A 17,767-nucleotide genomic window follows, 5' to 3' on the forward strand; every position below is an offset into this window, starting at 1 on the left:
GGTGGGGCAGGTCTGAGGGGAGAAGGTTGTGACGGTGGTAGCCTCTTAACGTTTCTCCTCCTAATTGATCGCTTGGACATGGTTGGCTTCATGATAGGATAGGTCTAGGTGGCACATGTGCAGTAGAGGACCTGAAAGGTGGAGGTCTTACTGCCATAGGTTCTTCAGAAGGGTTCACAGAGTTCACCACATCAACATTCAGCCGTGTAGGATAATTGCATTAAGTCAAATGTTTAATGCAAGATAAATTCATTTTTATGCCAATAGGTGGAAGAAGAGAGTGAATACAAAAAACTTACATTAGATGAATTTGAAGTTGATGCTTTAGCATCTGCAGCCTTCAAAGTCTCTTCCCAATACATCTCTTGCTCCCTGACAGCATCCTCATCAAGATCATCAACAACCATACCTTTTTTGGTCATCCTCATCACTTGCAATGCTGTGGAGGTCCTCTGACTCATAGCAGTGAACACCAGGTTCATCATCTGAGTATTACCCAATACCTAAATGAATAAATCATCAATAAACATAATCAGTTTATAACATTATCCAACACCCAATTTTTTTTAAGATTAAGAAGATGTGAATAAAACATAAAAAAAAATAAACAAACCATAACAATACACCTACTATTTTTCCAAATTTTTTAAATTGAAACACAACCCCCATAGTGACAAACTCTATGCGATAAGTGAAATGAAAAAACCCTAACTTCAGTGAAAGAAAAAATTGGTAACTAAATTGAGAAATTGGGCACAAGCACTATAGGAAGATGACTTACCCCTCACTGTGGGAGTGATGATTGTCTTTTAATCGTCTTGACACACCCACGCCACGAAAGGATCACCACCGGACCACCATTGTGGATTTTGGAGTGGCCGCCTTCAACCTTCAGATCAGTTTTGTTGGAACCCAGTAGGTGGTTCACGTCTCTCTCTGCTAGGTAGGGGTGGCAAATGGGCTTAAACCCGCCGGGCCGGCCCGCGTAACCCGCCAAAAAAGGCGGGTCGAGCTGAAAAATTAGGACAGCCAAATAGCAAAAGCCCGCCTAACCTGCACCGCTTAAACCGCGGGTTTCCCCGCTGAGTTTAGTGTTTTTTTAGTGAGGGGGTATTTTTATAATTTTTTGGCCAAAACCTAACTTCTCCCAACCTAACTTACAAGAGTATGAAGATAAAAATTGAGTGGTTTGGATTATGTTTATGTTATTTTGGAGACAATATTTATAATTATGTTTTAAATTATGTATATTTTGCTTTGGAGAGAATATTTATACTTATGTTTTGGATGAAAACTTGGTTTATAATTATGTTTATTAGATATTTATAATTACAAAGATTTTGACGTTTAGGAATATAAAAAATATAATTTTTATGCCTTTAGAAACTATAATTTATTAATATGATTGTGAAATTATATATATTATTTAGTAGTTAATAGCAACAAAAAAAAAAAGAGGAGCTTTGGCGGGATTAGTCCGCCAGCCCGCAGTTAGGTGGGACGGGGTGGGATTCTAGGACCGTCTCACTAGGCGGAGCGGGACGGGCTTCCCCGCTTGCCACCCCTATTGCTAAGGTATACAGAAAAGTGGTGAGGAAGAAGATGGAATGGCACGAAGTAACCTCTAACTTCTCTCTCTCCCTTTTCTATATCCACCTGGAAGTTCTTAAAAAATTAAAAATTAAAAATCAAAAGCCAAGTAAGCACTTAATGTGACATGTTGGCCTTTAAGTTAACGGAGCAAACGAGTTAATGACGTCTGGCCTTTCATAGGTACAAAATCACTTTTCGTCTTTTATGGGTACTTTTGTTAGCGTTCGTAAAGTTCATGGGTACAAATGGTAGTTTTTCCTATTTAAAAATTATATTTGTTGTGAAGGAGGTGAGTATTAAATTTAAAGATTTTTTCTTTGTAAAATTTTAAAGTAACTACTAAACTAATTATTTAAATTATTTATTTAATACATTTATTTTTTTATAAAATTAACATAAAATAAAAATAAAATTCATATATCACAATTTCACAAACCACCAAGTAAATTCAAAAAATCCTAAATTAATTTGGCCATTTCTCAAATTCTCTTTACTTAAAAACTGTAAGTTCTTTCTCTTTCCTCCATCGTTGCAACTCTAAGTTCTTCTTATATTAAACTGTATATGAAGATGATGATGTAACTTTTGAATTGATAGAAGAGTAATGTTGCTAAAATTTGGAGTTAGAAAAATAGTGACAAGATATTTATTTTTGTTTGTATTATTTTAATTTTATTAAAAATTTAATGATTATATTATTTGTAATTTAATATTATATTTTTTTAAAATTTTATTATTTTTAATTTTAATTTAAAATTAAGTTTTATTTTTATTTTATTAATATGAATAAAATATGAAATGATTGAATTTTATATTTATTTAAAAAAATTTAATTTTTCTTACTAATAAAATCAAATAGAGTAAAATTAAAAATTTTAGAATGTGAATAGAATTAGGATAAAGAGATTATCAATTTATGAGTAGAATAAAATTAAATTTTTTTAAAAAATTTAACAATTAGTATAAATCCAACTCTATCTTACTCTACATATTTAACACAAAAAAAAAAAAAATAAATAAAAAATAACGAGAGAATTCAAGAAGAAGAAGCAAAGTAAGCGATTTTGTTAAGACTCAAGGGTGGGCAGCAGAAAGTGAAGTGCAGAAGAAACAACGACTCCAAAGAGAGAGTGGCGAGGAGAGAAGAGAAGACAAGATCTGCGAAAACAACAAGAAGAAGAAGATGAGCGGCGCTGCCACTGTTTCTTCGAGCGAAGCCCACAAGTTGGTTTGGGAAGGCTCCGTCCCTCTTCTCATTCATCTCCATGATTCCGAAGTCACCACTCTCCCTCCTCCTCCACCCGCTCTCGTTCGTTCTCTCTCTCTCTCTTCTTCCAATTCAATTCAATTTCTAACCCGCACTCCACTTCTTCAACTTCTAACCAGCTCGCAAGTTTTCATTTTTATAATACCCTTCCTTTATATATATTATGAAATTGTGATCATGCAATTAATTTCGATTCCTACACTTGATGCAACATTTAGTACCAAATTAACATTGAAGTTTATGAACTTCACCTTGATATCAATCAACATGTCTTATTGGTTTCAGGTATTGGCACCTCGGTTAGGGTACTTGCCATTGTTGATTTCTCAATTGAAGCCTTATTTCAGCACCACGCTTCCTCCTGGAGTTGATACGCTTTGGTTTGAGTACAGAGGACTTCCTCTCAAATGGTACTATTATATGCTTCATTGTTCTTGAATTTCTGATTTATTAGCGTATAGTTATATTTTACAAGGTCTTGGCATTAGTCTAGGATGATAATGAATAGTAACCTTTCATCAATGCTTGTAAGTTGTAACTATTTATGGCTGAACCTTGAATCTCTGCTGTTATCCCGTTGCCATTGACAGTGAATTTACTTGTTGATCTGGACTATAAAACCTTTTGTTCCTGCCTTTGTGTGCGCTGCAACATTTTTACTTAGAAAGTTATGGACATTGTAATACATTCTAATTATTTTCTTCCAATTGTCAAAATACACTGACTATAAGTCCGTAACAAGAAAATTGATAGCATCGAGGAGTTAGTGACGAAAATCTCCGTATTACTAAGTGTTTTTTCTTTTTCTTTTTTTTTTTTTTCATGTCTCCTACAGGTATATACCAACTGGAGTTCTTTTTGATCTTCTATGTGTGGAACCAGAAAGGCCGTGGAATTTAACAGTAAGAACCTCCTAAAGCTCTCTAGGTTTCCACTTTTCCTAATTCAATTGAGCATGATGTTTAAAGTGAAGGTTTCAATGGAGACTACGTTTTGAATTTCTTCCAGTGTCCTCTCTACCTGATGTCATGCTTTCATAAAAAAGTATCTTTTTCAACTGTTATAACGAAAATGCCTGAACAATAAAAAGGGCTGCCCGGTGCAAACCTTTCCGCATTAAGTAAGGTACGAGAAAGGGATGCACCCCAAAGGGTATAACACAAACAGCCTAACCTGATGCAAGCATCAATGGCTGATTTTTCCAATCAAATTACATTAGTAAGAATACATAAAAATTTCGAAGGGCACTACTGAGAAGATTAAGGTTGCTTTTCCAAAATTGTTTTTATATTCCTCATGGAAATCCTTCTCCCACATCCAGAGAGCTATATCCAAGGTTTTTGCTATATTCATTCTTTGTGCCTCTGCATTGTAGGTACACTTTAGAGGATATCCTAGTAATTTGTTGCTTCCTTGTGAAGGTGAAGACAGTGTAAAGTGGAGCTTTATTAACTCACTAAAAGAGGTTAGTTTGTGATTTGAGTTTTCATTCCAAATATAATATGTGGGAGGTGTTAAATGCTCTTATTTCCATGGGCTAATTTTTTCTTTTAATGCAGGCTGCATATGTAACAAAAGGGAACTGCAAGAATGTCATGAACATGTCCCAATCTGATCAGGTGGAGCTCTGGCGCTCTGTGTTAAATGGTATGTTTGCTAACTGCTCTATATTAAAGCCATAACTGACTTGTGAATTATTTTTATTTAGTTTTTCTGTTGGATTTCCTGAATGTGTTTGAGAAGGAGGATTGTATTTTTACTTAATTTCGGTGAAATAGATATTAACTACAATTATTTCTAGCGTTAAGTGTTGTGGCATTTCCCCGAACCTTTTTAAAGTGGCGCTCAAAAGCTGATGAGGTAGGGGTATCTGCTGGTGGAAGGTTATGATGGGGAGTCAATACGTGTAACACAGATGTTGATAAATTTCTGTGATGAAGTTTGTTACCTGCAGACAGATGTTCATACTGGTTTTCATTTGAACCCTTACCTTACAATCGATGGCTGGATGCATAATTATAACGTTTCATTTTTTTCCTTTTTTTTTTTTTTTTTTTTTGTCTGGTAAATGAAGCAGGCAAACTCAAGCTTTGTATCGTTTAGGATAGTGTCTGGAATATACTAAAAATTAGCTGTTTAAGATTGAATTGAAACCAAAGTGAACTCATCAAGATTGAGTTGCATTTCCTCTGGAGGATCAATTTTAGTTCAAGCTTGGCTTGTTTTGCAAACTGGTCAACCTCAAGTTCTTTGTCTGCATATAGATCTTCATCTACATAAAAATGATTCTCAAGGGTTTAATGAGAGAAATACAAGGGCCTTTCTCATTATAGGAAGAATTATTTGCATGGATGCGTTGATTTTCCTTTTAGGAAGCTATCCGTGATAAATTCCTGGATTTGTGATCATTCTGCAGCTTGCTTGCTTTTGGTGTAAAGCCCATAACATTTTTTCAGGGGTTTTTCTAAATAATTTGGTCAGAGATTGAAAAACTTTTGTTACACTGGTGGTTTTCTATTTTTTTGCTGTCTGTTTTCTGCTCTGCTTTTTGGTTTGAGACGATTCTCTATCCTTCTTTATTTCTGCAATTCTATCTGTCTTAAATCAATTTCTTCTATAAAAAATCTTTCTGTTCAAAATAAAAAAAATATTCGGTCACACGGTTAACTTGTACTTCTCCAAGCACAACGTTGCAGGTTGTACAATCAATAAGTAATACAAAACTGACCGAACACTATTTGGCCAAAAGATTCGTAAAAGATTGACAAAATATAACATAACACTTAAATGCACAAATCACAAGGTCTGTATATATACCATTGAGTGGAAAATTTCTTAGCTGATTTCTTACCTTGAACTTCTGTCAACACATTCATATCACAGGTAATTTGGAATCTTATCAGCGGGTGTCATCTAAGCTTAAGCTTGGAACTTTTGAAGATGAATATACTGAAAATATTAGTGCAGTCTCAACTGCGTCTCAGCAAAATAGTGGGGAGGCAGATGCTGCTGCACAAGTGAAGAGTGGTGAGCAAAAGCTTTATGTAAATAACAGGTTTATGTAATTAAAAGGAAAGGACATTACTACGTTGTTCTTCTGAAACTTATTTCTGTTGTTAACCTCTGCTGTCTGTTGTTAGGAAGAATTCCTGTTCGGTTATATGTATGGACTGTCACTGAGGACTTTGATGATTTAGAAAGTGCACCTCAAATTGATAATTGGGACAAAATCTCTTACATCAATCGACCTGTTGAGATTCAGAAGGAAGATGGTAAGTGATGTTTTATTCTTTCCTTTCTTTGTCTCCCCGCGGGGGGTGGGGGCTGCTTCTATCAGATTCTGATCCATTCTGTTAGCTGTGCACACTCACAAATGGTGGAAGGCACAAAAATCAGCTATAGTTGAATGAAGTTGTAGTTGATGACAAAATGAAAGGTCGGGCACGTTAGAAAATGAAAATCTTATAATAAAGAGTCCTACTTGATATAATAACAAAATATATAATAATAAGACTTTTGAAGAACTTTAACTCATCATAAAGAACATCGGGGAGAAAAAACCCCTTGGACAAACAATCTAAAAATGGAAAAACCACAGCTGAGGATCAGCCTGCATGCTATATCCCCAATAATTGAGAAGGAAAAAAGTATAATATGAATTTAGAGGGAAAAAAAACTGGGTTAGCTAGGAGCTATATAAAACATCACAGACATGTAACCACAAAATGAATTGAAGACTAATTAGCTGAAACAGAAAACAATATCCCAGGAAAATTGGAAGATGTGTAGCAGAGTAAAATATGTTGTCATTGCTATTTAAATTTAAGCTGCATCTTTTCCTCTGGCTCTCAGTTATCCCTTCTGCACCTGTGTTGAGTGTCATACGCCACCCGAAAAGAATAAGACTGCACTTTTTAAAGTGACTTTACCCTGAGATTTTATGTCATATAACATTATGATCCCAATTCATCAACTTACAAATTATCACAGATATTTATTTGCAATCCTTCAACAGCAAATCCATTTTTGATGATCTGTTAACATTACAGCTGCTGTCATAAGTTCAGAATTATTTACATTCATCTTTCATGATTTCATATTATTGGTGAAAGATTTCTGGTTTTAGATTTTTTATTTCTTAGTATGTTGGGAAGAGAGGGTGTTAAAGCAATGTCATGTTTATATCCCACTATTCTTAGGGGTAGCGATTCATCAGTTCAATTGCTACTCTACTAGTTCTTTTTAAATTTCTCATGATTAATAAATATCATTATGCTAGTATTACCGTCATTTCCATTTTCCTACGTTGTGATTGATGTCATGCATGTCTGTTATATCTATTTGGTGCAGGCAAATACTTCAGCTTAAATGATGCAATCAAATCCCTTCTTCCCGAGTATTTTCCAGGAAGTTCCTTCGACAATTTAGGAGATGCAAGCACCAAGCAAAGTGTAGGAGATGAGGGAGAAAATACATGTGATCCTGACTCATCTTCCCTTCCTCTCGAGAATGCCGAAATCAAGCTCGTGCGCATTCAAGGCATAGAACCATGTTTGGAGATACCCTTTTCTTGGGTAGTTAACAACTTAATGAACCCTGAGTATTTTCTTCACATCTGTGTTTGCTTGAAAGTTTCAGAAGCCAATGCCTTGCAATAGGTTTTGAATTTAGTTGTGCTAGGAAATATAATTACTGGAAAAATCAGAAAGTTACAATTCTTTTGTACATAATTGTACAGAACCAAATTATATTCATTTCACAATTCGTTTGGTTTTTTCTACTTGAAAGTGTAATATATGTTAACAGATAGTTCTTTTCCCTTTCCAATCAATGGTACTAGTCCCTGCATAAGACTATATTCCAATTCTTATATTTCCTTTCTTCCTATGAAACATAGCAAACACTTTGCTGAGTTGTTATGTCTATATTCAGATATATTTTGGACAGGACTTTCATTGACATTGGACCGACTATCTTTTGTATTCAACCATTTCTTAAGAAATGAAAAATAAAATATCCTTTCCTGAATATACTTAGACACCTAAATATCATTATGTGTTGGCGTGTTTAGTTTTATTTTTGACTTGTATTTTTAAAATGAATTTAAAAATATTATACATTATTATTTACTAAAATGAAAGAATATTTTAAATACTTAATATAATTTAAAAAAGACAAAAATAATTAAAAAATTAATTTATATTTTAACATTAATAAAATATCAAAATATTAATAAATTAAAATATATATATATATATATATATATATATATATATATATATATATATATGTCGTGTTCCTGTATCTTATAAGAATTTAAAATTTATGTGTTCGCTTGTCTCGTATCGTGTCCTGTGTCCGTACATCATAGCATTCTTCCTTTCTATCACTGAATTGGTTGAAATTTAAAAGGGCTACTCCACAAAATTTCGTTTTTATATTTGTTGTTGAGGATGCATGCTATTATATGTAAAATTATATTGGAGTGTGTTATTCCCAAACTATAATGACAGTAATCAATCCACTCGCTTGAAGCATTGCTTCATCCGACCATTTTATTTGTTTATCTATTTCAACTTCTCTCAAATATTCCAACCTTTACATAGAGGATAATAATAATAATAATTGTTCAAATTTTTCCAAAAGGGTAAGCCATCAAAATTAACATGTCAAAGGGAAGACAGAGTGTTTTAGATTTTTGGAGAAGCCCATTTTGTAGAGTAAAAATTGAATTTCATCTATAAAAATTTTATTTCCAACTTAATTTATTCCTTCAAATTTCAATAAATCTAGTTTGTTCCCACAAATTTTAACACGGTATTCAATAAATTCTTGTCACCATACTGTTAAGTGTTATTACTTGTTAGCTCCTTAACAAAATGTTGATATGAATGGAACGACTATCACGCTAACGCCAATGTCATTTGACAGATAAGGAAGCATCAATACCCTTCAACTTTTCTAAAATCGATCGGTTCTTTCCACCAATGATAATGTCTGATGCTACTCTTTTTTGGAAATCTCAATGCTATTACCATTGGTGACTTCTTGTGATAGCTGCATTTAGTTATTCTTCCATACAAATATTTAACAAAAAGTATTTAGAAAATAATAAAAAAAATAATCTAAAATAATCAAAAGTTATTTTATTTTATATTTTTTAATTATCGTTTGAATAATTGGATAATATTAGATATAATAGGCGTGTAATTATAGATATTATATACATCGAAGTTATAGATGTTAAGTTAAATAAGATAATTTTGAGTTAATATATTTTTTATCGTTATTATTATCAGATGCTAAATTAATATTAATTATTACAACTATGTTAGGTTACATACAAAATTAGCCACCAAATTATTTTTTTTTAAATAAATCAAATAAATACAAAATTTTCACATATAAATAGACGTATAGAAATTTACATTTTTTCCCTTTGTTACTTATCCTTAGAGACGACGATTTTATAAAGTATGTATCATATTCTTATAGAGGACGAGATAAGTAAGGTTATGCTAAGAACGAATCGCGAGTGCAACCGAGATATGACACAGATCTTTCACTGAACATATCTCATTTGAAGTGAGGATGAGATATATTCATAAGTATTTATTTTTTGTTGTAAGCGAGATACATTAAGTGAGGAGCTCATATATGTATATCTCGTCTGAGGATGAATTACGCCTTTCATTTCTTCGATTTCGCTTATTTTTGAAGTTGTAGAGAGAATTTGAGAGTTTTACTTCTCGTTGAGTTTCTAATTCATTTACGATGACGCAATTATATCTAGTGTATATCAACAGGTTGAATAAGATCACCCACATTGCAGGAGTGCTCAATCATGAGGTTGGTACTTGAATAAGTATAGTATTTCAATTTTATTTTTGTTAAATCTAAGTGAGATACATATGCTCCAAGGACATCTAACTGAGCTCTGCTTGCATCGACAGTAGTACTTTAGGCAATCAAAATTCACAATCTTGTACTTTGCAACTTGCTTAATACTATAATTCTTCACCACATATGAACAAATTTTCTATTTCTAAAGCAATGACCTACCCTTAACTTAACTCCCTCGTCTAAGTTGTAATCGTCTCCCACTCACCAATGCTGCAAAGTGAATCCTCCTCCATCACATTAAGGTCTAATGTGTGATAGTGACTAGACACACTGGATAGGCTCGGGATAGAAAGCAGTGTGGTTAACAGAAATTTCTATCCGAACGAAATATCTGCTACAAACTCATCCTCCTTAGAACTATCGAAAGACCCTCCGGTCTCAACAACATATTTCTCATCTGACTCAGAGTCCTCCTCTATGTGATTGTTTGGTGTAACGTAAATAGAGATGCAACAATTGGTAACCCAATGTTGGGGATGTAGATGGGCCGACTCCACCACCACCAACGTCATCGACTTTGACATATAGCTCTAGGACTTAGTGTGCTAAGATTCTCCCATGAACCTCGAACATCGCACGCACATGTGCATCGCCTACAATCCAAAAAGCTTGAACTTGAAGTCTCGGTTTGCCAACACTGCGAGAAACATGTACCCAATCGTCTTAACCTCTCTTCGATCGTGAACTCCATCTTCATCAACATCAAATTCTTTAGACCCTCAAGGGTATCAACTTGAAGGGTTCAAAACAACACAAGGTTGAGAGATTCAAACACAACCCCTTTATCATTGTCTCTAATACAATTATTACACTCACAACAATATACTCACTACTATATATGTTGAGAGAATATGAGGAGAAAATCGAAACGAGATTGATTAGAATGCCATGAATGAGCTCCTTATATAGTTAAAACTTTTTGTTTCGTGCATATCACGTGCGCACAGATAACGATTTGATTAACCGTTTCTCATTCTCAATAATAACGAGCTCATTGCAACTGTATCTCATCCTCAGTAAACATGAGATAACATTTGTAGATTTTTAAAATACGTATCATAGTTGCAAATGTGCTGCTTTACTTTCATTATATACGTATCTCGTCTATACTAGGAACGAGATACATTAATGAAAAATTGGTGCATGAAATTACAATCACACTTTTACAATTTTGCACAACTAACCAGCAAGTGCACTAGGTCGTCCAAGTAATACCTTACGTGAGTAAGGGTCGATCCCACGGAGATTGTCGGCTTGAAGCAAGCTATGGTTATCTTGTAATTCTTAGTCAGGATATCAGTAATGATTCTTAGTTTTAATTGTAAAAAGTAAAAGAACATGAAATAAATACTTGTTATGCAGTAATGGAGAACAGGTTGAGGTTTTGGAGATGCTCTGTCCTCGGGATCTTTGCTTTTCTACTGTCTTCTTCTTCACGCACGCAAAGCTCCTTCCATGGCAAGCTGTATGTTGGTGGATCACCGTTGTCAATGGCTACCATCCATCCTCTCAGTGAAAATGGTCCAAATGCGCTGTCACCGCACGTCTAATCATCTGTCGGTTCTCACTCATGTTGGAATAGGATCCATTGATCCTTTTGCGTCTGTCACTACGCCCAACACTCGCGAGTTTGAAGCTCGTCACAGTCATCCCTTTCCAGATCCTACTCGGAATACCACAGACAAGGTTTAGACTTTCCGGATCTCAGGAATGGCCGCCAATGATTCTAGCCTATACCACGAAGGTTCTAATCTTATATTAGAAACCCAAGAGATATGCACTCAAGCTATTGCAGATAGAACAGAGGTGGTTGTCAGGCACGCGTTCATAGGTGAGAATGATGATGAGTGTCATGGGTCATCACATTCATCAGGTTGAAGTGCGAGTGAATATCTTAGAATAGAAACAAGCGTGATTGAATGGAAAACAGTAGTAATTACATTAATTCATCGAGACACAGCAGAGCTCCTCACCCCCAACCATGGAGTTTAGAGACTCATGCCGTAGAAGATACAAAACTCAAATGTAAAATGAATCACTAAAAGTAGTTTTTATAATAAACTAGTGACCTAGGGTTACAGAAAAATGAGTAAGCTAAGATAGTTAGTGTAAAAATCCACTTCCGGGGCCCACTTGGTGTGTGCTTGGGCTGAGCATTGAAGCTTTCACATGTAGAGACTTTTCTTGGAGTTAAACGCCAGCTTTTGTGCCATTTTGGGCGTTTAACTCCAGCTTTTATGCCAGTTCTGGCGTTTAACGCCAGAATAGGGTAGAATGTTGGCGTTTAAATGCCAGTTTGCGTCATCAAAACTCGGGCAAAGTATGGAATATTATATATTGCTGGAAAGCCCAGGATGTCTACTTTCCAACGCAATTGAAAGCGCACCAATTGGGCTTCTGTAACTCGAGAAAATCCATTTCGAGTGCAGGAGGGTCAGAATCCAACAGCATCTGCAGTCCTTTTTCCGCCTCTGAATCAGATTTTTGCTCAGGTCCCTTAATTTTAGCCAGAAAATACCTGAAATCACAGAAAAATACACAAACTCATAGTGAAGTCCAAGAATGTGATTTTTGAATAAAAACTAATAAAAACATAATAAAAACTAACTAAAATATACTAAAAACATACTAAAAACAATGCCAAAAAGTGTATAAATTATCCGCTCATCACAACACCAAACTTAAATTGTTGCTTGTTCCCAAGCAACTAAAAACAAAATAGGATAAAAAGAAGAGAATATACTATAAATCCCATAATATCAATGAAGCTTAGTTCAAATTAGATGAGCGGGGCTTGTAGCTTTTTGCTTCTGAACAGTCTTGGCATCTCACTTTTTCCTTTGAAGTTCAGAATGATTGGCATCTATAGGAATTCAGAATTAAGATAGTATTATTGATTCTCCTAGTTTAGTATGTTGATTCTTGAACACAGCTACTTTATGAGTCTTGGCCGTGGCCCTAAGCACTTTGTTTTCCAGTATTTACCACCAGATACATAAATGCCATAGACACATAACTGGGTGAACCTTTTCAGATTGTGACTTAGCCTTGTTAAAGTCCCCAATTAGAGTTGTCCAGAGTTCTTAAGCACACTCTTTTTGCTTTGGATCACGACCTTAACCACTCAGTCTCAAGCTTTTCACTTGGACCTTCATGCCACAAGCACATGGTTAGGGACAGCTTGATTTAGCCGCTTAGGCCAGGATTTTATTCCTTTGTGCCCTCCTATCCATTAATGCTCAAAGCCTTGGATCCTTTTTACCCATGCCTTTTGGTTTAAAGGGCTAATGGCTTTTTCTGGTTGCTTTTTTTTTCGCAAGCTTTGTTATTCTCTGCTTTTCTTGCTTCAAGAATCAATTTTATGATTTTTCAGATTATCAATAACATTTTTCTTTTTCATCATTCTTTCAAGAGCCAAAAAATTTAACATTCATAAACTCCACTATAAAAAAATATGCACTTTTCAAGCATTCATTCAGAAAACAAAAAGTATTGCCACCACATCAATATAATTAAACTAATTTCAAGATAAAAATTGAAATTCATGTACTTCTTGTTCTTTTGTAATTAGGCACATTTTTCATTTAAGAGAGGTGAAGGATTTATGGGACATTCATAACTTCAAGGTATAGACTCTAATTTTTATTAATCATAAGGAAATTAGACATAAAATAAACATAAAAGCAGACCCATAATAATAAAAACGAGGAAATTAAAAATATAAAAATAGATGACTCTTAAAATAAAACTCTAATAATAAAAGTTATCACAGAGTTGGGACTCAACAACCTTTGTTTTGGGGAGTGGATGCTCCTTCAATTTGTGGGTTGTCTGGTCCCTCAAGGGAGAGCTTCTGGCGCTTCAGCTCCTGTAGCTCACGCCCTTGCTTTTCCTGTTCCTTAAGCAGCTTGCAGAGCATGCTATTTTGATTTTGCTGTTCTTCCTTAAGTTGCTCCATAGCTTCTTGCAGCTTTGTGACAGATGCTTCTAGGTGGGTCCAGTAGTTAATTTGAGAAATTTCTGGGAGGAACTCCTGCGCCCTCCTTTTGATGGGGTTATCTTGCACTTGTTGTCCTTCCATTGACTTCTTGGTGATTAGGTGTTCGACTGGGATGAATTCATCTACTCCCATCTTCACTCCAGCATCTTTACACAGCAGAGAGATTAAGCTTGGGTAAGCCAATTTGGCTTCAGTGGAGTTCTTATTTGCAATTGTGTAAATTTCACAAGAAATCAGATGATGAATCTCCACTTCATTTCCCAGCATAATGCAATGAATCATCACTGCCCTTTTTACAGTGACCTCAGAGCGGTTGCTAGTAGGTAGTATAGAATGCCCAATGAAATCCAACCAGCCTCTAGCGATTGGTTTGAGATCTCCTCTCTTGAGTTGGTTTGGGACACCTTTTGTGTTGGTTATCCATTTAGTTCCAGGGAGGCATATGTCCTCTAGAACTTGGTCCAACCCCTTATCTACTCTCACCATTCTCCTATTAAAGGATTCTGGATCATCTTGTAGTTGAGGCAGTTTGAAGACCTCTCTTATTTTGTCCAGGTGGAAGTAAATAATCCTCGCTCTGACTATAGTTCGAAAGGTATGAAAGGTGGTTCCAGTTTTTCTCTGCTTATCTGTCAGCTACAGATTTGAGTAGAATTCCTGAACCATGTTTCTCCCCACCTTTGTCTCAGGATTAGCTAGAATTTTTCAGCCTCTGTTTCGAATCTGCTCTTGGATCTCCGGATATTCATCTTCTTTCAGATCGAATGTAACTTCCGGGATCACTGACCTCAGACCCATTATTTTGTGGTAATGGTCTGCATGTTCTTTGGTTAAGAACCTCTCTTGATTCCAAAGACTCTTTGGAGTATTCTCTTTCTTGCCTCTTGAATTGGTTTGTTTTCCCTTAGGAGCCATGATCTTAATGATTCTTAACTCGGTGATCACAGAAAAACACACCAAACTTAGAGGTTTGCTTGCTCTCAAGCAAAAGAAAGGAAAGGAGAGAGATAGGAGGAGAGTCAAATTCGAATGGTGGAGACATGGGGATGGCCGAATGTGTATTTATAAGTGGAGGGGAGGGATTTTGAAAATTTGAAAAAGATATGATATAAAGATATGACTGGTGAAAAAATTAGAATCATGATATGAAAAAGATGAGATTTTTAAAATGGAAAAGATATAAAGGAGTTAAATCTAAAAATTTGTTGATGCTTCTAAGAATTAAAAGATGATATGATGAGTTGGAAAAGATTTGGAAAGAAATTGAGAAGATAATTGAGTTTTTGAAGAAGATTTGGAAAGGATTTGAAAGAAAATTGAAAAGGAATTTAGAAAATTATTGAATTTTTGAAAATTGAAGGTGAATGATGAAAATTTGTAACATGTTAATGCAGAAAATTATGAATCAAAACATGAAAGTTTGAAAAATTTTGAAGTGGAAGACAAAATCTTCTCCCCCTGCCTTTCTGGCGTTAAACGCCCGGAATGGTATCCATTCTGGTGTTTAACGCCCATATATTGGCCATTGTGGGCGTTTAACGCCCAGCCAGGTACCCTGGCTGGCGTTTAAACGCCAGAAATCTTTTGTCACTGGGCGTTTTTCTGAACGCCGCGTTAAACGCCCAGAATGGTATCCATTCTGGCGTTTAACGCCCAAAGTACCCCTTACTGGCGTTTTCTTGCCAGTGAGCTCCTTTTCTCTGCTTTTTGCGCTGAATCCTTCTATAACTCTGTGAATTCCTACAATTGATAATTAACCTTGAAGATAATTTATATCAAACTCCTATAAATATTACTTAAATAACAAATAAACTTGCTAATGGCTGGGTTGCCTCCCAGCAAACGCTTCTTTATTGTCTTTAGCTGGACCTTTACTGAGCTTTAGTCCAGTCTCAGTTTTGAGTATTCTTGCTCAAAATTGCTTTCAAGATAATGTTTGACTCTCTGTCCATTAACAATGAACTTTTTGTCACAGTCACTATCCTGAAGCTCAACATATCCATATGGTGACACACTTGTAATCACATATGGTCCCCTCCACCGGAATTTTAATTTCCCGGGAAATAATCTGAGCCTAGAGTTCAACAGCAGAACCTTCTGTCCTGGCTCAAAGACTCTGGATGACAGTTTCTTGTCATGCCACCTTTTTGCTTTTTCCTTATAAATTTTTGCATTTTCAAAAGCATTGAGTATGAATTCCTCTAGCTCATTCAACTGGAGCAATCTTTTCTCTCCAGCTAACTTAGCATCCAGGTTTAGGAATTTGGTTGCCCAGTAGGCCTTATGCTCCAGTTCCACGGGCAGATGACAGGCCTTGCCATACACAAGCTGGTATGGAGAGGTTCCTATAGGAGTCTTGAATGCTGTTCTGTATGCCCACAGAGCATCATCCAAGCTTTTTGCCCAATCCCTTCTACGGCAATTACAGTCCGTTCCAGGATTCTTTTTAGTTCTTTATTAGAGACTTCAGCCTGCCCATTTATCTGTGGATGATATGGAGTTGCTACTTTGTGGCTAATTCCATATCGGACCATAGCAAAGTACAGCTGTTTATTGCAGAAATGAGTGCCCCCGTCCCTGATTAGTACTCTGGGGACACCAAATCTGCTGAAGATATGTTTCTAGAGGAACTTCAGTACTGTCTTAGTATCATTACTGGGTGTGGCAATTGCTTCTACCCATTTAGATACGTAGTCTACTGCCATCAGAATGTAAGTGTTTGAGTATGATGGTGGGAAAGGACACATGAAGTCAATACCCCATACATCAAACAACTCAATCTCTAAGATCCCTTGTTGAGGCATGGCATAACCATGAGGCAAGTTACCAGCTCTCTGGCAACTGTCACAGTTATGCACAAACTCTCGGGCATCTCTATAGAGAGTAGGCCAGTAGAAGCCACATTGGAGGACCTTAGTGGCTGTTCGTTCACCTCCGAAATGTCCTCCATACTGTGATCCATGGCAATGCCATAGGATCTTCTGTGCCTCTTCTCTAGGCACGCATCTGCGGATCATTCCGTCCGCACATCTCTTAAAGAGATATGGTTCATCCCATAAGTAGTAATTTGCATCAGAAATTAGTTTTTTCATTTGCTGCCTGCTGTACTCCTTGGGTATGAACCTCACAGCTTTATAATTTGCAATGTCTGCAAACCATGATGCTTCCTGAATGGCGAAGAGTTGCTCATCCAGAAAGGTCTCAGAGATTTCAGTAGGAGGGAGGGACGCCCCTGCTACTGGTTCTATCCGGGACAGGTGATCAGCTACCTGGTTCTCTGTCCCTTTTCTGTCTCTTATTTCTATATCAAACTCCTGCAGAAGCAACACCCATCTTATGAGCCTGAGTTTTGAATCCTGCTTTGTGAGTAGATATTTAAGAGCAGCATGGTCAGTATACACAATCACTTTTGATCCTACTAAATAGGATCTAAACTTGTCAATGGCATAAACCACTGCAAGCAGCTCTTTCTCTGTGGTTGTGTAATTCTTCTGTGCGTCATTTAGAACATGGCTTGCATAGTAAATGACGTGCAGAAGCTTGTTGTGCCGCTGTCCTAAGACTGCACCAATAGCATGGTCACTGGCATCACACATTAATTCAAATGGTAATGTCCAGTCTGGTGCAGAAATGACTGGTGCTGTGACCAGCTTAGCTTTCAGAATTTCAAACGCATGCAGACACTCTCTATCAAAGATAAATGGCGTGTCAGTAGCTAGCAGATTACTCAGAGGTTTTGCAATTTTTGAGAAATCCTTTATAAACCTCCTGTAGAATCATGCATGCCCCAGAAAGCTTCTGATTGCCTTAACATTGGCAGGTGGTGGTAATTTTTCAATTACCTCTACCTTAGCTTGATCCACCTCTACTCCCTTGTTCAAAATTTTGTGCCCAAGGACAATTCCTTCAGTCACCATGAAGTGACATTTCTCCCAGTTTAAAACCAGGTTAGTCTCTTGGCACTTTTTCAGAACAAGTGCTAGATGGTCAAGACAGGAGCTGAA

At 36.1% G+C, this 17,767-nt stretch overlaps 1 protein-coding gene across 1 annotated transcript; it reads left to right on the forward strand.

Moving 5' to 3' along the window:
- The first annotated feature begins 2,593 nt into the window (after window positions 1–2,593).
- On the forward strand, window positions 2,594–7,730 carry LOC112766322 (autophagy protein 5). The gene is made up of 8 exons (XM_025812230.3): window positions 2,594–2,902; window positions 3,146–3,270; window positions 3,696–3,762; window positions 4,236–4,325; window positions 4,420–4,507; window positions 5,744–5,887; window positions 6,001–6,132; window positions 7,211–7,730. Exons 1-8 carry the CDS (start codon window positions 2,777–2,779, stop codon window positions 7,516–7,518), a joined length of 1,080 nt encoding a protein of 359 aa, XP_025668015.1. The 5' UTR covers window positions 2,594–2,776; the 3' UTR covers window positions 7,519–7,730.
- The last annotated feature ends 10,037 nt before the right edge of the window (window positions 7,731–17,767 follow it).

Source organism: Arachis hypogaea, chromosome 17, assembly GCF_003086295.3.
Source record: "Arachis hypogaea cultivar Tifrunner chromosome 17, arahy.Tifrunner.gnm2.J5K5, whole genome shotgun sequence".
Lineage (NCBI taxonomy): Eukaryota > Viridiplantae > Streptophyta > Magnoliopsida > Fabales > Fabaceae > Arachis > Arachis hypogaea.